Source organism: Musa acuminata, chromosome BXJ3-9, assembly GCF_036884655.1.
Source record: "Musa acuminata AAA Group cultivar baxijiao chromosome BXJ3-9, Cavendish_Baxijiao_AAA, whole genome shotgun sequence".
NCBI lineage: Eukaryota > Viridiplantae > Streptophyta > Magnoliopsida > Zingiberales > Musaceae > Musa > Musa acuminata.
In genome coordinates this window covers 47,541,384-47,563,265 of record NC_088357.1, presented here as the reverse complement: position 1 = coordinate 47,563,265, position 21,882 = coordinate 47,541,384, and the positions used below count along the sequence as shown (strand labels likewise).

The window sequence follows — 21,882 nt, the reverse complement described above, 5'->3', positions numbered from 1 at the left end:
ATTTTTGTCATCTCTCATCCCTTCTCATCTACAGCAATCACCCATAACTCCCAACGACATCATAATATGCAATCACCAAAAATATAATTATGATAATAAAATTATCTTTTTATCTATCATTTTCATGTTTTCATCGTCGTAACTATAAAAACTGGCCATAAAGCTGATTGAAATTTCTGATTTCAGCACATAAGAAACGTAGCACTGCACCAAACAAGTTGACCATGTCCAATTCAAGAGGCTGTGCAAACAATAGATTCAACACTAGCAGAACAAATTTGACCGTCATCACAACCAATTACGTGCAAAGAAAAGGTACAAAAGATGATAATAAACGTTCTTTATTTTACAGACAAATGAACCATCTCAGCAACAGGAATTCAACCAGTTTGGCCTTCCTAAAGCATTACATTCACAGCAAAATTGGCAAAGGATGGTTCCATATTTACAGCAGTATTTACATTATTTACACCCATATGTACATGATGCAATAGTGAAAATCACCAATCTAGATATCGCGAGCAAGGGGATGATAAAGAATAAACCAAATTCAAAATGATCTGAACCTTTGGGATGTTCTACCACGCCGTAATAAACAACATCGCGAATCGATTCCAGCAGAATTTTTGTTTGCCATGAAACTTTTCCTTTTTTTTCGCTCGGTTTAACTATAGGTTAATCACAGCTTATGGTCTTCGACACACCTTATAAGGCGACACACCTTATAAGGCGAAGCTATCAGTAAATTTCCGCAAAGTCAGTTGCTTTGGAGAGAAGAAAGCCATTCTTCTATGTAATTCTTGCCATCTGCAACATTTAAATTGGAAACAGCATCAGAATAAGAACCAATAACATATAGCATCTTCAATGGAAATCATCTAGTATGCATCAGGGACAGAAGAAAGCGATCAATACGCATTTCTGCTACAAATCTAGCAAAAATCTATCTAATTCAAGCGAAGAAGAAAAAGATTAGTCATGATTAGTTTCCACAAAGTCAGTTGCTTTGGAGAGAAGAAAGACATTCTTCTATGCACTTCTTGCCATCTGCAACAACTAAATTGGAAACAGCATTAGAATAACCATCAATAACATATATCATTTTCAATTGAAATCCACTAGTAAAATATCTAACTACTTAAGCTAGGAATAAAATTTTAGTCATGAGTTATTAACTCCCAAAAGCCTACAGCAAGATCCCATGCATTTAGAATAAGCAAGATTTTCATTAAATTCAAAGAAAAATAAAGATATACAGGGATAAATCAACATTGTACCAAATAGAAAAATATTAGATGCCATTCACAAAAAAACTTCGCAAGAAGAAGAAAAAATCAAATAGTTCTTACAAGAAAAAGTTGAACTACAATGATTGTACTAGTGGTGTATTGGATGTAGTGAGACTATGTGGAAATTCCAATCTAATTTCGACATGCAAAGAGGGCATAGACTGCAATAGTGATGCAGTTGAGCATTGTTAGGAGAAAAAGACCAACATAAACTAAGGGCAGAAACAACAAGAAAGGATGCAGTAACTTCATCAGCACCAAAAAAAAATGTTGTCTTTGATGCAATGTAACAGAGGGAAAGGAATGCTGTTTGTGCAACCAAATGGTTCCTGGATTGGTCTAAGATCTTCGAATGAGATCAGCATTTTGACTCACCAGAATGACGATCATCCATGCGATCGACCGCTCCCAAGAAACGGGACTTGGAGCTCTCCGCCTGCTCACTACGACCACGGCCATAACACGGGACCAAGACGGCGAAGCTGCAGTTCTCCGAGTCGCTGTCGCTCTGGAACTCGGGGTCATGAGGTTCCAACCACCCAATCGACCAATCCGAGTCATCAGAGTCGGACCCCGACATGCATCCGCCATCCGAGGGCACAAGGACGATGTCATACTCTTTATCGATCCGCCGCTCCTCCCGGCTCTGCCGCTTCTTCTTAACTCTCCTCGAACTGGTTCTTATTCCGGCACCATTAGCTGATGGAAATCTTAAGTAATCCTGCTCCTTAAATCCCCAAGGCAATTCGGGAGAGGAAATTAGGGACGGATTTGGGGATTCCTGATCTTTCCCACCCCAAATCCAGAAGGCGAAACTCGTAAAAGACACCGACATTTTTTTCTTGGCTTGCCCAAACTAAGAGAAGACACCTTTTGGAGAACTCGACCATCAAAAGACCAATTTTTTGCCGAAGAAAGATCAAAATCAATGACTTTCCAACAAAATCACTTCGTTAGGATCAGAAAAATCTGAATTTTTTCTCACGCTAACCATCAACAAAATCGAAATCTTCTGAACGATACGAATCGAAACAAGAATAAATATGAATCCACAAAAGATCTTCTTCCGAATAGAACAAGAATAAATATAAATCCACAAGTATTGGAAATAGAACTCCTAAAGAAACCGCGAGAGATGCGTCTCGGAAAAGAAATCCAAATCAAAAAGCAAGCTTTATTGTGTGCTGATTAGAGTCACAATCCCACATGAGGATAAGAGCCTCGGACGAAGAGTGATTAGGCGAGAGAGGGAGAGAGAGAGAGGCTAGCGATTGAGGTGGGGTGCGACTCCCCACCGCGTCGTCGTCTGTCCGCTGGTTTATAGCTCTCTGACCGTGGCTTTTCCCCGAGAACGCGCTGCCCTCGGTGATCGCTCCCGTCGAATCAGCGGGCCCCGTCAAGGCTGCACGAATCTGGAAGGTGGACTATGTCGTTTCCCGTGGAGTCGCGCATATGCGACCATATGCGACGCTTTTTCATCCGTCCGATATTGAGATCGACGGTAGATATGTGATGAGGCCGACTCAACGTATTTTTTGAAGGCAGGATTACCGGTCCAATCACTGCGTATGATTGCGACGCAAGGAACTGCCACGTCGGCGCCTCGCCGAACGTTAATTCAAAATTAAGATCAATTACCAATTTTTAGATTAGCCAAACAGCCGCCCAACTTTTGATTGGAAGCCACGATGCTTTTTTCGGGGGACCCACATAAAGCAATCCAGGTAAGGAAATTAGTATGGCTTTCTGACCGCGAGCTTATCCCAGAAAACGCGCTCCCCCGGTGATCTGTCCCGTCCAATCAGCGGGTCGCATGTAGAGCACACGAAAGGTCGCGCATATACGACCATATGCGACGATTTTTCGACCGTTTGATTTTTGAGATCAACGGTTCACTGTGGTGGGACCGATGTAGCTAATATTTTAGTTGATTGCCCGTCCAATCACGGCTTAGAATTGCGACGCAAGGAACTGCCACGTCGGCGCCTCGCCTGACGTTAATACAAAAATAAGATCAATATTTTCGCTACTTTTTTCCCCGTTACCCGTTCCGTTACCCGCCTTTGTCTTACACAGTAGCGTGGCTTGGTCTATGGGGCCCATACGAAGCAATCACGGAAACGTGGAGGATGAGTCAGTTTTCGGCTCATACGTTTCACCCGAGAATAAGATGGAACTCTTTAGCTATTCATTTCTCGGTCACCGTCACACGTGCCCGCCTTTTGATTGGTCAAAGAAATAGCTTCTCGTGTGGGGCCTGCACAGGGAGCAAGCCAGGTAAAGCCGACGGTAAGTGAGTGTTTGAATACCCGGTCCCACCTAAGAACAAGATCAACGCTTTGCTTACCCAGTTTCTGTTCACCCGTCTGACCCGCCCACCTGGCTTCGCCTATGGGACCCACATTAGCCAGCGAGGTATATAGCACGATAAAATAGTATATGAATATATTTGAATAAATAGCACAAGATGACACCCCACTGATCTTAATTACTGGCAATCAATTGCTTTGCACTTGAATTGGTTCACAAAATCTTTTTTTCCTTTGTTCAGAACTTGTGGTGAATATAAATCAATATAACTCAACATTGTTGTAGCTTGTACGTTATGGATTCTTATCAGCATCTACACACGTCAATGACCAAATCAAAAGAGTAAGGCACATTTCTTTGCAAACTAGAGTGTGTTTGACTCACTGTTTTAGTATTTTTATGGAATTTGTGGGTTTTTCTATTGCTTTTTCAGTAACTTAAACTTTGTGTTTTTGGTAGCTAAAAGCCTTCTCCTGTGTTAGTAGCAGGGAGAAAGTTGCAGTGGAAAAGAAATTGACAATGATAATATCAATAATAACTTTATGTTTATGTTGGTCAATGAAAATATGATTTGCTCTGATATGATTATCCTAAATTTTCTTTTCTACGAGGAAATTTTTTTCTTGTTTTCTATGTATTTATCAATGCATTGAGTGGAATGAGTTTGATACGCCAAGTTACCTCGAGGCCTCCAATCTGTGGATGCCTGCGGATTAATGCTGCAGGCAGATTTCTTATGATGTGATCCTCTCATTGCTTTCCAACTCAATGCAAGCCATGTCTCCATCTACTGCGTGCAAGAGCTGTCGTTTGACCCACTTTTCATCATGCTAGATGCATGGAGAATTCAGTCAGTCTCTCTTCCTGTAGCTCTCTCACCATCGCTGAAAGGATGATGGAGAAAGGAAAGAAAACACTTGTCCTATCCATCCATGATTCTTCCATTTGTTATGTTTCTGTCATTCCCAAGCGAAGAACATAATTCTCAGCCCAGCTTGATAGGATGATCCATGTTTGCTATCCTGATGGAGGATTAGAATATTAAGCAACCGAAGCTTATAAGTTTTGCAGCCCTGATCTCATCCAGTGTCAAACATTTCACCGAATCTATTTTTAACGTGTTAATAATGGCATTTAGAAGATAATGGCATTTAGAAAGAAATGAAAATTGAAAGATTAGATGTCGCATTTAGAATATAAATTATTAGTGTTGGAAATGATATGGTATATTCTGGTACAACTCTTATTGTAACAATTAGCAGCCATGTCAGTGCTAACGAGTAGCCTCCATGCATTGCATCGATATCGTCCGAGGTCATATGTGATGATGAGCGCATAGCACAAAGCTAATCCGAAAAGTTTGAAATAGTGTCGTGCGACGCAGATTAGTGCAGGTCAATCGGTGCTCACACAGGAGGTACAAGTCGGTCGTCCGAGGAGTTGGTTGTCATTAACATATCAAATACGATCGATCCTCCAGGTATAAAAGTCAAACCTCTGATCGACGTCAGAAAATCTCCTCTTCCAATCTCGACCTGTGTGCAAGGGGCTGACGACGAAAAAACAGGCCACTCACCAATAGAGAAGACCACACTCGAGAGATAATAATCAAACTTAACTCAACTCGACATTCGATTCTACCACTTGAGCATCCACATTGGTAATCTTGTACATCCTAGATTTAGATTAAGCCGTGTTGGCACTTTGCTCATGGCCTAAAGGTTCGCTAACAACAAAATAATCCTCAATCCGATCTATTGTCACATTTGAAAATTGAGTCACTTTTCCAAACTTTTTTTTTAGCTAATGAATCCTACAAAACTATACCGGAGGTATTTTTTTAAATCAAGAAATTAGTCAAAATAAACTTAATATAGGTTTCTAAAGTCTTTATAAAAAAAGGTATGTGATTCATGAGAACCAGAATTTGCAGACTCCACCTCCCACTATCCATTGCACTCATAAAACAACATGCTGGAGTATTAAAAAACAGTGAACAAAGTATCTACATGCATAGAAATTTCTTGAAAATTTGTCAGGATCTATTTTGGCATGATGGATGAAACTAGAATTTTCGCGTATGGATAATGCAAAGAGTTTTTTATTTTTTGCTTTTATATTTCAAAACAAGCAATAAAATAAATGATGATAACTACTATGGGATTATATTTTATTTAGTTTTAATGACAAAACATATGAGCAACATACTTTGTTTTTAGAATTCTCCTCCTTATGTTCTTCAATACCTTCCTATTAATAATTCCTCTATCGATTTGATGTGAAGAACCTAAAAAATAATTTATTAGTTTAAAGAATAACACATGATTTTTCAAATTACCATTCCGCCCTCAAGCATGCAAATAAGCAAATCCTCATTCGACGGGCATTGAGATAATTTCATCTCATTTGAATTTGCATTTAGTGGGAAAACGCCAATTAAATATTAATTCGTATTAGGGGTATTATCGTCATTTGGTTCCTTCGAACACGAACTAAATGGAGACCGACGACTGACCTGCCGCCCGTTCCGGTCCTAATTTTCGAATTCGTTAAGCGTTCGCTCTTACATTCCGGTCGGGAAGTGAAGAGGGGCGAACACGCGAAGCCCTAATTCCCAGTCTCATTCCCCCTCTTCTCCCACTCCTTCGAAGGTGACGATCAACCCCTAACGTTTTCGTCCCTGTGGTTCCTCTTCTGGTCTGATATCCTGCCTCTTCGCTCGTAGGTGTTCGAGGTTTCTTGGCTCGTGATCCTGCCAATGATGGAGAGCTCGGAGGAGGCCAAGGCGTTGCACAAGGACTGCGTCAAGGTAGCCGTCAACGTCCGGCCGCTCGTCACCACGGAGCTCCTCATGGGCTGCACCGATTGCGTCACCGTCGTTCCTGGGGAACCCCAGGTCTTGATTTCGCAAACCATGAACTTTACGTCCTTGCGAGAGAAAAGTTCTATTGTTTTTTTTGTTTGTTTGTGTCATTGCCTGAGAAAAATATGAAGGATGTGTTTTTTTCCCCAAGTTCTAGTGGTGAATAAGTAGCTTTGTGATAGACCGCTGTATTTCCAGAATATTTTGTGGTTTTCTAATGGTGGTCCTCCTCCCTCTATGTTCTTTTTAGTTGGTCTGTGCTACACTTCCGATAAAGGTTTCACCTTTTCCACTAGGTAGAGGTGGTTTTAACTGGCGCTGATTCTAATCCTAATTTTTAATCCTAGCAGCAGAGCTTCTTTAGGATTGTATGATCAAGTTTCATGATAACATCAATAACTGCTGATCCTACTATGTGCAACATACAGGTTCATATAGGAGCACATGCATTTACATTCGATCATGTTTATGGGAGTTCAGGATCTCTCTATTCCTCCATTTTTGAAGAGTGTGTTCTACCTTTGATTGATGCACTATTTCATGGATATAACGCCACCATTTTTGCATATGGACAGGTAGTTTGTTATATATCTAATTTCACTTTTGATCCATTTTTGATGTTTCTTCACCTTGTTCTAACATGTGATTTGATTGTTTTGTCTACAGACAGGTTCAGGCAAGACCTACACAATGGGAACTAACTATACAGGCGAAGGTGATAGTGGGGGTATTATACCAGAAGTAATGGACATGATATTTAGAAAGATTGATGCCATGAAGGACACAACAGAATTTTTAGTTCGAGTATCTTTTATTGAGGTATGTCAGTGTTGGTCCTTTTCTTTCACCATTTGATTTCTCCTCCATGTATTGGTTAACTTGACCTTGCACCAGTCTCAGCCATGATTTGTCTACCAATTACGAACAAAAAACAGTATTGGTTTATTTGGTTTCATGTAATATTGTGACCTGTTGCACCTCATTTGCAGTGCTTTCTTCAAATAGGGAAGATGCCTGATTAGTCTTCTCACCGAATTATTTTCTAAAATTTTATTTTTCACTATGCAGATATTTAAGGAGGAAGTCTTTGATTTGTTAGATCCACAATCTCGAACTGATGGTACTTCTGTAGTCAAACCAGCAGTGCCTAGAGCTCCGATACAAATTAGAGAGACAGCAAATGGTGGGATAACCCTTGCTGGTGTTACTGAAGCTGAAGTGAAGTCGAAGGAGGAGATGGCATCTTATCTAACTCGTGGGTCCATTTGCCGTGCAACCGGAAGTACAAATATGAATAATCAATCAAGGTTGGATTTTATTAAACAACTTTATGACCAATCATTTCCATTTCATGTATCAGTCAGACCATTCTTGGTTGGACTTGTGTTATGCATGAGACTGTACTGGCTGGTACAAGCCAGTAATATTGCCAAAATTGTATCAGTGCACCATTGGGATGGTACAAGACCCACCATAATGGCATACGGGTCAGCCGATACAGTATGCTTGGTACAACAATCCATACTTAATACCAATTTGTAAATATTAGTTGACACATCCAATATGCATTTTTTAAAAATTTAAATATCAGATGATTTTCGAAGCAATGCTGTATAGTTTGTCTTACCTCTTGGTTGACAAAATCTATATACTGTCAAGAACTATAATAATTGACTTAAGCATTGCTTTGGTGAATCTAGTCATGTACAACTTCATAGGATTTCCATTAATCCATCTGAAATTTGTAAATAGGGTGATGATTTTTTCCTTCGTCATCTATGCATGGTTCATGCTTCTTTGTCAACTTGTGGTGGCAATTTTATGCTTGATGCAATGAATTAGCAGTAGAACATTATGAGGAGGATGACTTCATATTGTTGTGTGCTTTGTTTAGAGGTCCTACCTTTTGAGATTCTCATCTAAGCTTCGCATGTTGTAAGATGATTTTAACATATCATTTCAACATTGCTTGCTAACATTCATCTTGATGTTTTATAAGATACCCAATAGCATAAGAAATTTTTTCTAGAAATTACTACTTTTATTCAAGAGCCAATCATTATAATGTAATTCCATAATACATGGTGCCATTTGGACTAGCACATCAATAGTTGTTCATCTTATGATACCTTATCAGGAATAAAATAATAGGAAATTCGTGGCTGAATGTATGGAAGTGATTAAACTACATATATACATACATACATTTATCTTGAACTTCTCATGTAGTCGTAAGCTCATCGAGGACCTGGTTGGTTATTAGGGACATTGTGTTCCTTATGGATTTATGTTGAAATCTTTATCCTATTGCTCCTATTTGTTTTGTATACAATTTTATATTAATTTTCCTTTTGCTGTGTTTCTGTTATGTAGTCGTTCACATGCCATTTTCACAATATATGTGGAGCAAAAGAAAGCCAATAATGGATCTTGTAGTGGGATGGGTAACAATGAAGTAGCTGGGGAGGACATATTGTTTGCAAAGTTTCACCTAGTGGATCTTGCTGGTTCTGAACGAGCAAAACGAACTGGAGCTGATGGAATCCGACTGAAAGAAGGTGATGGAAAATTACTCTTTGCTGATGATTTTTCATTTTAATTTTTAGCCAATGGTTGTGGGTGATTAACTATGTAACATCCTACACAGGCATACACATTAATAGGGGTTTGTTAGCTCTTGGCAACGTTATCAGTGCACTTGGAGATGAGAAAAAGCGAAAAGATGGGGGACATGTCCCATATCGTGATAGCAAGTTGACTCGTCTCTTGCAGGCATGAAACTTTAGCCTTTTGTTTTCCTTCTTCAGTGACTACTAGGTGAATGATATTTTTGTTGAGTGAGGGATTCTGGCTTTGGAATAGTTCATGGTTTCTCAACGACCTTTCTCGTATATTAGTTTTGGAAAATAGTCATATTAATCTAGATTTTGCCCTAGTCTTGAATAAATTGTGGGAGCTGTTTAAAGAAATTATGGTAATCAGTTGGAATGCTTTGCGAACTCTGGGCGGCTATGATGATTGAACCTTAGAAAGTAGAATAAAATTACTTCTATTAGTATGTGGACTTTTTTTGTATTTATATAGTTGTGGCTCTGTTTCATGATTTGTTCTACTTCACCTATAGTTGAACACTGGGAAACAGTAGATGACATGACAGTTGCTTGTCTTTGTTTAAGATTTATCATCTTCATTATGTTTGCTAAAGTTAACATCAAGCATACCAGTGAACAGGCTTCAATAAGCTTAGGAGTCTATGATGTTCCAACTTTCAAGTTGAGATATTGATACTCATTATCCAAGTTTTCATTTAGGATATATGAATGTGTGTATTAATGCGTGTCTATGAAAGCCTTCTTGTGGGTTCTTATTGGTCGCTGATCTGTAGGATTCTCTTGGTGGTAATAGCAAAACAGTTATGATAGGTGAGTATCCAAATTGTCCTTTTCCTTTTCGGTTAAAGTTTTTTTTGTGTTCCTTTGCATCTGATCTGCCGTTAATTATATCTGTGGATAGCTTGCATTAGCCCTGCTGATTCAAATGCAGAAGAGACCATTAATACTCTTAAATATGCCAATCGTGCACGCAATATCCAGAACAAAGCAGTGGTATGCTTCCTCATAAGCGTAAAAAATTTGTCAATTTAAACTGCATAGTCACTGGAAATAATAATTCACTGCATTTATCAAATTATAGATAAACCGTGACCCAGTGGCTGCTGAGATGCAAAGAATGCGTAGTCAATTAGAGCAATTGCAGGCCGAATTACAGTTTTGTCGTGGTGGAGGTGCGCCTTTTGAGGAACTTCAGGTACAAAATCTTATTGATACTGCCTAATTGTCCATAGAAATAATAATGATCTCTTTTAGGTTCTCCGGCATAAAATATCATTGCTTGAAGCAAGCAATGCTGATCTCCGCCAGGAGCTAAAGGAGCGCCAAGATATCTGTGAGCACTTAAAACAATGTGCTTTTGATGCACAGGTGACCAGTGGATTCGATTTATTACATTTGTAGTTATAAAAAATTGTGAAATTAGGATTGTGAAACCTATGACTGCAATTGTGATAGATTTTATAATATCAATGAATGCTCAAGGTTTTTCAAGTTGCATGTTCAAACAAATATTATGCTATCTGGAAATTGAAATTGAACTCTTTCAGTAGGATATCATAATATTGAGACATACACAGCAGATACTGATCTGTTGCGTCTTCAGTTTATAAGTTGAGGTGCTTGTATTCTGTTATCTCATGGAAATGCACATCATTTGATCAGGTGGAAAAAGATAAGTTGATTTTGAAGATCGAATCAGCCCGTAGTGGAACGTCCTGGGATGAGATTGATGAAATGGAAAAAATTAAGGTCCACAATGAAAGTTTCTAGTGATTATATTGTTAAATGTTCGACATCCTGCTTAAATTAATGCAAAATGTGTTTGAACAGGACTTAGATCTTACAAATGGTTATATAAAAAAGATTCAAGAGTTGGAAGCAGAGTTACTACGGGTTCGAAGTTCTTCTCGTCCTTGTGGAAATTATTTGATGAATTGCCCTGCTTTGGTTGATATGGCCTCAGGTTGCATTGAGAGGACTCTTGATTTTTCCAGTTAAGTAGCTGAATACCATCCTCATCAGATTTTTACATGTTAAACACGGTAACATCAGGTTCCAACAAATAAACTTTTAGCATGGTTCTCTAATTGTTTGCCGCTGATGTTCCTTGTGTTATTAAACACTGTTTATTTAATCTGTCCAATTGTACTATACATTTTTTTTTCTTTAAAATGAGGTATAGATGCATTGATTTAAAAAGTGGTATGCAGGTGATCAAGGTACTGCATTGTGAAAATGTGGTATGTAGGTGGATATGTAGAAGCATATACAGTAGATTTTAAATCATTCAAGAAAAGATAATCAAAGGTGTATGTGATTAAAATGCGGAATGACATTGAGTGATAAGTTGTAAGGTAGACACAAAAATATATGAGATTGCAGTATTATAATGAACATGTTCGATACTTCTAAGATAATATTAACAGGTAATGCAATTTTTATTAAGCAGAAGTATTAATAGCACTAGTGAAAAAAATGTATAGCACATATGATGGCTGCATATTCTTGCATACATGGACTGCATATCTGGCATAGCAGTATACCTATATGTGAATATGTTGTGGCTGTATATGCAGTCTTACCAGATCATGTAGGTGGCTCCATAGACATATGTGACCATATATGTGGTCCCTCATAGGATGGCAATATGAAGCCAAACCCCATATAGAGGCCATAAAAGCCCTATGTGATGTGGTCATATGACTGTACTTTATATGCATATGTTGACATCAATGCAGTCTAATGAACAAGATTTCCGAGTATTGGATAAATGATGGATTAAAGATCATTCTGAATCTTTCTAGTAAAGAGCTTCATCCCTTAGATATTTCTACGAGTTATCTGATGGAGAGGGAATACTTTGACAAGCTTGTGGGTGATGTTAAAATGATTGGATCTTTGTTTTAGTCTTTTAGATGTGTTTGAAATTCAATTTTCCTACGACAAAAATACTATTGTTATTTTTTATACCATTTGCTGATGCATAAGAATGCCAGAATTATTTGTCGAAGAAGCAGTTCAGTTCTATACCTGGACTGGCATTATATATTTTGTTTTATTTATATTTACTGCTACCTGGTGGACTGGTTGTGCAATTGCATTTGTATAAAAAAAAAATTCATGGAACTACTTTTTATGACTAAAATGGAATATTAGGTATAGAAGAATAATGTTGTTTCTACCAAAATATGTTTTTGCTCATATCATTTACTCTAAGTCTAGGATTTCAGCATAGTTAATTTTCTCTGTCACAAATGCTGCAGTGGAAGTGGAAGAAGATGAAAAAGAGAGGGAACACTCCATGTTACAAGATCAAATTGATAAGGAGCTTCGGGAGTTGGACAAACGGCTGGAACAAAAGGAGGTACGTAATTTGATGATGCCAATGTTGATGATTGTGTAATTATTATGATGGACTTCACAATGTTCTTTTAAGTCCTACAATTTAGCTGCTAAACATACATTTTTCAAACATCATATGTGCAGGAAGACTTAGTATTATGAAGAATCTGAGAAATAAATCTCTATTCTTATTGTTAATTATTTTGAATGCAATATTTACATTAGATTATGAGGAAAAGTAACTTTTTTTTTATATATCTCAAGTTTTTTACTTTAAGTGAATGGATGATCATAGCCAGCAGAGTCAAGGTTTCTGTATCTTTTATGTTCCAAATCTAGTTTACTAACGTTGTAATGTATTCGCAACTTCTGTGAGTACCTTGGTTCAAGTATTCTTGACAATCTCTAGTTCTGATTCTTGCTTCTAAAAGATTGTTAGGACGGGTAAAGTTCTCATGCCTGTTAGCCTTTTTTTTTTCTCATTGAAGGCGGAAATGAAGCAATTTGCAAAATCTGATACAGCATTTCTTAAACAACATTATGAGAAGAAATTATTGGAGCTGGAGCAGGAAAAGAAATTATTGATGGTAAAATTTTATTTTTTACTTGGTGGCTTTTATCATGCCTTTTCATACACTTTTTGTAATCGCAGAAGGAGATTGAAGATCTTCGGTTCAACCTTTCAAGTCTGTCATATACTTCTGATGAGAGTGCTGAAAAGCTGAAGGCAGACTATATTCAAAAACTGAACATGCTTGAAACTCAGGTTTGCTGTTGGTAGATTACTTGTGAGCGGTTCATTCAGTTACTTATGCGTCAATCTAAATAACATATGAAGGTATCTGAGTTGAAGAAGAAGCAAGAGGCACAAGCTCAGTTGCTGAGGCAAAAGCAGAAGAGTGATGAAGCATCTAAAAGGTTACAGGAAGAAATTCAGAGGATAAAGTCTCAAAAGGTCTGTTTCCGATACATGTAAGCTGCACAAATATATTCCAAATAAATTGAATGCTAATTTTTATTGGATTGATTAAATAGGTTCAATTGCAACATAAAATGAAGCAAGATTCTGAACAGTTTAGGTCTTGGAAGGCTTCACGAGAAAAAGAAGTTCTTCAGGTACTTTCTGGATTTTGATGCATTTTATCTCCAATTTTGTTGAGCTTGCTACATTTGGTTTGTCAGGCAGATTCTTCCTGGCATAAATTATTCACTTCCTAGGAAGAGAAATATACTGTATAGAAAAGTATTTAAGTGGAATGCATTTTCCAGCTGATTGCTTGAGCTGTGATGAGCTGAAATCTTTTAATGTATTTAAATGCCTGACTTTGTGTAGCTGGTAAATTTCTTATCCACGAGCTACATGGTGTTGTTGTGGCGAATTACTTTATTTTGTAATGTTGTCATCTGGGAGTAAACATCTTCCCTATTGTTGGATTACACTTAGAACAACAAACTAGGATATTATCAGTTTGTTTTTTTGTGTAGTCTGTTCTGTCCTATGTCTTGTCTGTTTAAATGGAAGTCTATGGTTCTTATTATATTTGAAGGAATGGATTAGAAAATTTTTCATGATTTGTTTCGCTCAGAAGACCTTTTTAATATTGTCCTGTGAGAATGTCATATATGTTGAGTTCAACATAGACATTGGAGACGCTTCAACTTTGCAATCATTCCTCTGTGTTGTCTAAAGCTTAAACAGCAAGAGAAGTTTGAACAATCTGCTAATGTTTCTTCCATCAATTTTCTTGATACCTTAAATTGTGTTCCTTTTTTCTTGTGATGCTCTTGTTAATACTGATGATTGTAGGTTCTAGGATATTTTTCTTCCCTCTACTGCACGGGCATTGAAAGAAACATGTCTTCTAGTTTTTTGAACATAGTACATTTCATTTTCTTTTTCTTGTTTGACTATATATTATTAATATCTACATCTTGAACATGACATTGCCAATGTTCTTTTCTCTCTCTCTCTCTCTCTCTCTCTCTCTCTCTATATATATATATATATATATATATATATATATATATATATATATATATATATATATATATATATATTCTCTATGATGGTCTTATTTCAAACTACTGGAGCTTAGTAAGCTATTTATTCTGATAGATTTTGCCATATAATGTCTTTGTTGACAAAATCTAATGTGATCTTTAACTAGCTTAAGAAAGAAGGTCGAAGGAATGAATATGAAATGCACAAGCTCTTGGCTTTGAATCAGAGGCAAAAAATGGTAATGGTGCACATTTATTAGTGATTCATGAATTTAGTTTTCTTATTTAAGTAAAAAATTCTAAGTTATTTGTAACCGCTGGAAGGTTTTGCAAAGAAAGACTGAAGAAGCTGCTTTGGCAACTAAAAGACTCAAGGAGCTACTTGAAGTGAAGAAGTCCTCTCGTGAGGCATCTGGTAGGTTTGTCCATTCACGAACTGTTATTACCATTTCTTGTCTATTTCTTATCTGACTGAACTCTTCTCATTATCATATTCAGCAACTGGCAATGCAAATGGTCCAGGTATTCAGGTAATATATAATAGAAGAATAAGGTGTTTTCTCTTTCTTTCTTTTTTCCCCCTCTTTTGTGGAAGTTAATGGTCTTTCTATCATTCGTAATGTGCAGCCTCCTAATAACACTAATTTGATGCTATATTCATGAGCTCTTACATATTGTTTTGGTGAAGGCATTGGTGCATGCTATAGAGCACGAACTTGAAGTAACATTAAGGGTTCATGAAGTAAGATCGGAGTATGACAGGCAGATGCAAGAGTAAGGCTCGAGTCCTATATTATTTTATTTTTATGCTCATCCTGCATCTGCATCAGGGTTAGTATGTCGAATCCATAAGCTAATAAGTTCAGATGTTGCACTTATTTACTGCTGATTTACTTTTGGTTTCAAAAGTACAGCCAGGGTTTATGATGCTATTCATTATGGGTTTTTTGTAGTCCTGAGAAAAGAAGAGGCTGCAAAATATGGTGTAGATTGCTGATATGAAGAAATAGAGTCTGTTTATACTGAAAACCAGAAGCTTATATGATTTTGCTTGATAAGAAACAACATCATTTTACGTCGGTTGAGTTCAAGACACTGCTTTTGTTCATAATTTTGATCCTCTCCAATTAGTTGTAGCTCCATAACTGTCCATCTTGAGAGCCCACCAGACACTGTTGTTCTCAGTGGTCCTGTTGTCATTTGAATTTGGGCAACCGACCAGAATTACCATCACCCAATAATTTTGTAGGTGTGCCAACTATTAATGAAGACAGTAGGTTTTCAATATTTTTTTTAACGAGAAACTACTAAATAATTAGGTGAACTGGGTGAGATCGTAAGAGAAGAGAGACAAAAGAAGGGATATGAGTAGTGCGGAGCTGGCGTGCGCGCGCACACACACACACACACAGATATATATATATATACACACACACATATACATATATACATATATATATACATATACATACATACAGACATACATACATATATATATATATATGTGTATATATATATATATATATATATATATATATATATATATATATATACACACACACACACACACACACACATTATATATATACATTATATGTGTATATATATGTCTTTTTTGGAGAATCTAACATTTGGCTTTGACAAGGTTGGTCTCTAACCAAGAAGAATTCAAATTTTACTCCTGGAATTTGTCAGAAGTTTGGTTTAAGTTCTTTGTCTGTCGTTTGGTTAAACTTTCTCATTCATTTAAGTTAACCTGAAACTAGATAAGCTGTAAGATGTAATTTGTAGTTCACCGTCATCATTAACTTCTATTTATTTTTCTTTGTGCAGGAGAGCTGCCATGGCTAAAGAGGTATCAAGGCTTAAGGAAGAATCTGAAATGCTTAAGCGGAAAATTATAAGGTCTGTTTTGGTTAGTTGTATATGACCTTGTACTTAATTTTCCTAATTTTTGTACTTGAATTTAACCTGACTTAATTGCACATCTTAGTGAAAGTCCTCAGACAATGTCTCCAAGTGCCCGAAATTCAAGAATTTTAGCTCTTGAAACTATGTTGAAAACTTCATCTGGTGCCTTGGTTTCCATGGCTTCACAATTGTCAGAAGCTGAGGAGCGTGAACGAGTTTTTAGTGGCAGAGGACGATGGAATCAAGTCAGATCACTTGCTGAAGCAAAAAATTTAATGAACTATTTGTTTAATTTGGCATCATCATCAAGGTACTCAAGTGTCTGTAGTACACTGATTAACATAATATGAATTCGATGCAAAATCTTTGTAAGAGGAAAACTGAATGCTAATGCATGTGTCATATGTTAGTTAGATCCAGTCAGGTGTTGTTTACTATGCAAGCTATTCAAAGACATAAACCACCTTTGCTTACCAAATGTATCGGCTCTTCTGTAGGTGCCACTTGCACGATAAAGAAGTGAAATGCAGAGAACAGGATTCTGAGATAACTGAACTCAAGAACAAGTTGGTGGCACTCAATATCTCAAAGAGACAATTGGAAGAACAATTGATGGAAGCACGTAACCAGAATTTGCAGGTTAATAAGTTATTTCTTTTTATTGGTGAACAATGCACTTTGTTTATATAACATTTTTTTCTAGTTGGTGTAAGTTTTTTTTGTGCAACTTAGGAATGCTTGGATGACAAGCATTACATGGAAGAAGTTAGCTTATGCTGATTTATATAAACCTTTGACATGGCTAAGTTTTTAGAGTAAGCTTTTCCCCACACCAGACAATCAGAAATTTCGCTTGTACATTTAATATTGTATAGTTCCCGAATCTCTTAAGGTGAACTTTTGTTCACTTTATAGATTGGACTGGCTTTTTGTTAATATATTTTTGTTTATTGTTGATGTTTAGGCTTTCTGATTCACGACTTCAAGTCCTTCATAGATTGTTTCCATGTTTGATGACATTTTCATTTTTATGATGTAAATAGAGGTTAACTGCCAAGAGACGTAATGAGGATCCTGCTGGAAGTTCTGGAACTGATATCTGTGTTTATGAGGAAGATGGACCTTCCAATGCTATGCATAAGGTGCTTGCTTCTACTGAACAGCTCTCATCTGTCACTTGTTTTGCGGTGTTATGGTATTTTCCAGTGGTTTTTCATTTATGATGCTTGTCTCCTATTAGTAATTGTTGAGAAAGTTTAAATTAACATGGTTGACATTGTCATTTACTACCTTTTTCTATTGTCAAAGTTATATTGAAATTATATGGCACCCTGCATTTGCCTAGCAGATTTTGTAATCTTATTCTAACATGTTATGGCTAATAAGCTGTCCTATTAGTATTGATGCACTTTTCTTTAATCTAATAAGCTGTCCTTTTACATAATTTTTCTTGTCTGAAAAAATGTCTTATTTGGCAAAGGATCCAAGAGAAACCCAGTGTTCCAGTCAAGGTGTTGATAATCTAGATGATATGGATACATCAGAATCTGACATGTCAGATGTGTTCAAGTCAGATGATGAGGCATCAGAGGAGTCTCATTCTGATTTGAATGATGAAGACTGGGTACAATCTGGAAAAAAGAACATAAAGAAGCGATTTAGAAACCATCAAAATGGAAAGTCTACAACAGAAGAAAGTCATACTGTGGAGAACTTATTGTCGGAGGTACCAAATGAAAAGGGAAGGATCGAGGTTGAAAAGGATGGGCTTGATCATTGCTGCTCTTGTTCAAAGGGATCATCTTGTAAGACCATGAGATGTGAGTGCCTAGCTCTTGGCAGTGGTTGCAGCACTAATTGTGGGTGTATTCCTTCAAAATGTACTAACAGAAAAGGTGGATTGATTAATACTGATATGGATGAAATAACCAACTCAGAAGCAGCAGGAAGTGGTGGAAGTCATTCTTCGTTAGATCATGCGGATGATGTGAATAGAAAATTGGTATCTGAGGGCACAATGCTTCTGCAGAGTGCACTGAGCAAGAAAACTGTAGAGAATGATGTACAACCAAGAAAGCCCTTATCTAATATTGGGAATACTGCGGTATGTATGTTTCTTCAAATTTCTTTCTTTGGTTAGGATGGCCCATAACTAATCCTTGTGTTTGCACTCGAGTAATAACTAACGTTATTTTCCATTTTGTCTCGACCCAATATAATATTTCTGCTTGTTTGAAACAATAAGCTTGACACTTTTTTATCTAATGAACTTAATTTCTTAAAATAATGGCAGTAAACACAATTCACTTATCCAGATTTATTATATTTACAAAATCATACTTATTTGTGAACTTATTCTTCTGTCCAAATTATTGCTTATCTGTCTCTATTTTCTTTACTTTTCTTCTTAGACAGTATTAGGCACTTCGACTGTAAGAAGGCTTTCTTTGATTTCTTCTGTCTTTAATATTCTCCATCAGAAACCTATTAAATATTTTGGTTGTCTGTGGTGTCTGAAAACATGGGTATTAATGTATGAGATATGAATCCTATTAAATATTTTGGTTTATCTGTAGTGTGTCTAGAAACATGGATATTAATGTATGAAATATTAACGATGATGAGTTTATCTTCTATAAGAAAATCTCATTTTATGCCACTGTTATCTACTCAGATTCTTTGGATTCCTATCAAAGACTATTGTTTATTAAGTAGAAGGACAAGAGCTGTCATTCTTTTGTACTTGTATTTTTATCATTTCAACAGACAATAAAAGAATATCAGGTATCATTTTATGTTTTATCGTGAGTTACTGCTACTAGGCTTCCTAAAGATTATTTGGTAGTTAACTCCAGGTGTGAAATCTGCAAACAAGTGTGCAAGTTCATGCATTCTCTCGATTGCTATCTTTCATGTTTCAATCATACATAATGCCTCCGAAGTACTAATTTTAGCATTGTCAACCAGATGAACCGAAATGCAATGAAACCAGGCAGGAGGAGAAAATGGCGTAAATCAACATTTCAGCTTGTTCCAACTGGACCTTCTCCGCCCTCAATGCTACAAAACAATGAAGCTACAACCATCAGGGAGGATGTTCCCCTAAGACTGCCTCGAGCAATGGATTCTATGGCCCTAGATAATAATCCTCCTTTCGTGGATAGGAATTCCATCAGAGCTGATGAATCTGTGAGCACCAACAAGGAGATCAGAGGTCTTATTTCCCAGGGGTTGCGTAAGAAAGCATCTAAAGAGAAGGAGAACCATATGATATAATCAGGCTGGTGAGTTTCTGGCTTGGCTCTCCTGTGCTTCCTTCCAGTCCTTTCAAAACCTTGTACTGATTAAATCCGAATACTGCCAATTTCATGGATCTCGTGGTTCAAGAAATATAATGGATTGTAATGATTGTTTTGGATCCTGTAATTAGTTCCCAGTGGCATTCAAACTTCTCAATAATCAAAACATTCGTGACGAGCACAATCTATAATGCCCCATCTATATAGGTTGTCCAATCCAAATATCATTGATTGCAAGACCAAGATGTTTGATCCTTGCAAAATGTAATTTGTAAAAAAAATACAAATATTCTTTTGGTTAACTGTATGGATCATTTTCATATGTATTTGACCTGGAAATCTTTTTGACATTGATCTCTTACATAATGCAATTGATTGCTAGAATTTGAGAATTTTGAAATTAAATCTAGATTAAAATTTATTATGAACATTTTGGTAATTCAACTTAGACATGATATCCCTTCTAATTAGGTTCGGAATATATTTTGATTAAAAGTGAAGGCGAAAGTTTAAATAAAATCTTAATTGAATTAGGAGTGTAAATTAAGTTATTTAATTTTTCTTATTTTACTCTATGACATGCTAGAATCTTATTTAATTTTCAAGTGAAAAACTCATTATGATAAGCATGAGAAGATTATGATTCGGTAATCTCATTAATAGATTCTTCGATGAAGGATAAATTAGATCTTGGCTAATCTGTAGTTTATACCAATACAATCAAATGATCATATCGTACATTGTACTGTACATGTGTACAAGGGTGAAAACAAAAAGGTCGGCTGTGGTAAGGAGAAAGATGAGTCTAACTGTATGCTTGTTCACATATAATAGATATGTAATGTACAAAAAAAAAAAAAAGTAATAGCACATGACATTGTCAGCATAAAAATCATTCCTATGTTTTTATTATATAAAAAATTTTAATGTTAAAATTTGAAATCAAATAATAATATATTAAATTTCTGATAAATACCTTTCGATGTCATTCAAAAAGCTCTGATCTATGAGTGCACCGTTGTCAGAATCTAAAAATTATAATGATGTCGATCTACAAGAAAAATTATAAGACTAGATATGGATCAGAGATAAACGGAGATGAAAGAACATATATAATCTCGTATTAATTGATTTACATGACGAAAGGGAGATGAGAGAAGATACGTAATATCTCAAAATTACATATCCCTATATCATCTTATCTACGTATTTATGTATCCACATATATGCATATCTCTTATAAATGAGAGCAGAAGATATAAGATAAATAATTAGGAGAATTTCTTCCATCAAAATCAAAGGAATCATATCATAATTGAACTTTCTTTTTATTGTTCAATAATAATAATAATCATAATAATTATTGAGCATTAATCAATAATTATTGTCCAATAATAATAACTGTAATCATGATGAAACATAAATCATATCTTTACATGAAAAATAAATATTATTCATAATTTCAAACATATGTATGTGAATAATCAAACAAATATGCAAGAACAATAATTATATTTTTATTTATCATATAAAAAATTTATCAATATGTCAAATGAGAAACTATCAAAGAAAATCATAATTTATATATTTTTTAAAATTTCGCATGTAACCTTAATTAGATTAGTCAATCTTATTTAATTGGATAAGCCTAAAATTGGGGCTCATAAATTTAGGCCAATCATTCACCTAATAAGGCTCGTTAAGATTTGGGTCAACCATCACCGATGGAATACCTCGTCCGTGTGTTGGTGATTGAGTGTCGTCGATGGTTCGTCCCATCGTGCGACCATACACACATGTGTTGATACGAGAGAAGATGAAAAAAAGATGTGTAATCTCTCGGGTTCACGGGAGATAGGATAGAAAAGATTTATAATCTCTCTATAATATCACATATCCTCATTTTTTTTTATTTGTATAGTCTTTACGAAGTCTATTTTTTTATTGATAAGAATAAAGAGTTTAGGATAAGTATCCCTGAAGGGTGTCGCCCAGTAGACATGACCCTTTGCATAGCGGAAGCTGTGGTTAGGTTTTAACATCAACACTAATATGGTTCTGTAGTAAGGTTTCTTGCATGCAAAGATAGACATTCCGAAAACTATCCAGTTGACTTATTATGGTAGCTTTTAACCCTTTAGATCACACGTTGGTACTACTGTAGGTTTGCTACGGCTTTAGTCGAGTAAATGGCAATGTGTCTTGACCCCAAACAAGTCATCGTCACGTACCTTAGCATGCTACTGTCATCAATG

At 36.2% G+C, this 21,882-nt stretch overlaps 2 protein-coding genes across 2 annotated transcripts; one reads left to right on the top strand and one right to left on the bottom strand.

Annotated features, from left to right (window-relative positions):
• Window positions 1-316: 316 nt before the first annotated feature.
• LOC103999266 (uncharacterized) lies at window positions 317-2,599 on the bottom strand. Its single transcript, XM_009420967.3, has 2 exons — window positions 1,665-2,599; window positions 317-807 (listed from the first exon to the last, which is right to left on the bottom strand). Exons 1-2 carry the CDS (start codon window positions 2,122-2,124, stop codon window positions 758-760), a joined length of 510 nt encoding a protein of 169 aa, XP_009419242.2. The 5' UTR covers window positions 2,125-2,599; the 3' UTR covers window positions 317-757.
• Window positions 2,600-6,133: 3,534 nt separating this feature from the next.
• Window positions 6,134-19,933, top strand: LOC135649332 (kinesin-like protein KIN-4C). Its single transcript, XM_065167594.1, has 28 exons — window positions 6,134-6,250; window positions 6,325-6,495; window positions 6,891-7,037; window positions 7,129-7,281; window positions 7,531-7,769; window positions 8,836-9,020; window positions 9,110-9,234; window positions 9,848-9,884; window positions 9,976-10,067; window positions 10,156-10,269; window positions 10,329-10,442; window positions 10,737-10,823; window positions 10,905-11,067; window positions 12,338-12,438; window positions 12,905-13,003; window positions 13,069-13,182; window positions 13,255-13,371; window positions 13,452-13,532; window positions 14,585-14,656; window positions 14,742-14,832; window positions 14,916-14,947; window positions 15,106-15,191; window positions 16,251-16,322; window positions 16,411-16,638; window positions 16,826-16,967; window positions 17,372-17,470; window positions 17,809-18,432; window positions 19,296-19,933. Exons 2-28 carry the CDS (start codon window positions 6,358-6,360, stop codon window positions 19,602-19,604), a joined length of 3,861 nt encoding a protein of 1,286 aa, XP_065023666.1. The 5' UTR covers window positions 6,134-6,250; window positions 6,325-6,357; the 3' UTR covers window positions 19,605-19,933.
• The last annotated feature ends 1,949 nt before the right edge of the window (window positions 19,934-21,882 follow it).

Excerpts from the sequence above, each read along its gene's own strand:
- LOC103999266 (XM_009420967.3), bottom strand. The coding sequence starts at position 2,124 with ATGTCGGTGTCTTTTACGAGTTTCGCCTTCTGGATTTGGGGTGGGAAA. Across the intron at positions 808-1,664 it reads CATGGATGATCGTCATTCTG|ATGGCAAGAATTACATAGAA; the intron begins GTGAGTCAAAAT and ends TAAATGTTGCAG.
- LOC135649332 (XM_065167594.1), top strand. The coding sequence starts at position 6,358 with ATGATGGAGAGCTCGGAGGAGGCCAAGGCGTTGCACAAGGACTGCGTC. Across the intron at positions 11,068-12,337 it reads GAGGACTCTTGATTTTTCCA|TGGAAGTGGAAGAAGATGAA; the intron begins GTTAAGTAGCTG and ends CAAATGCTGCAG. Across the intron at positions 18,433-19,295 it reads CTAATATTGGGAATACTGCG|ATGAACCGAAATGCAATGAA; the intron begins GTATGTATGTTT and ends ATTGTCAACCAG.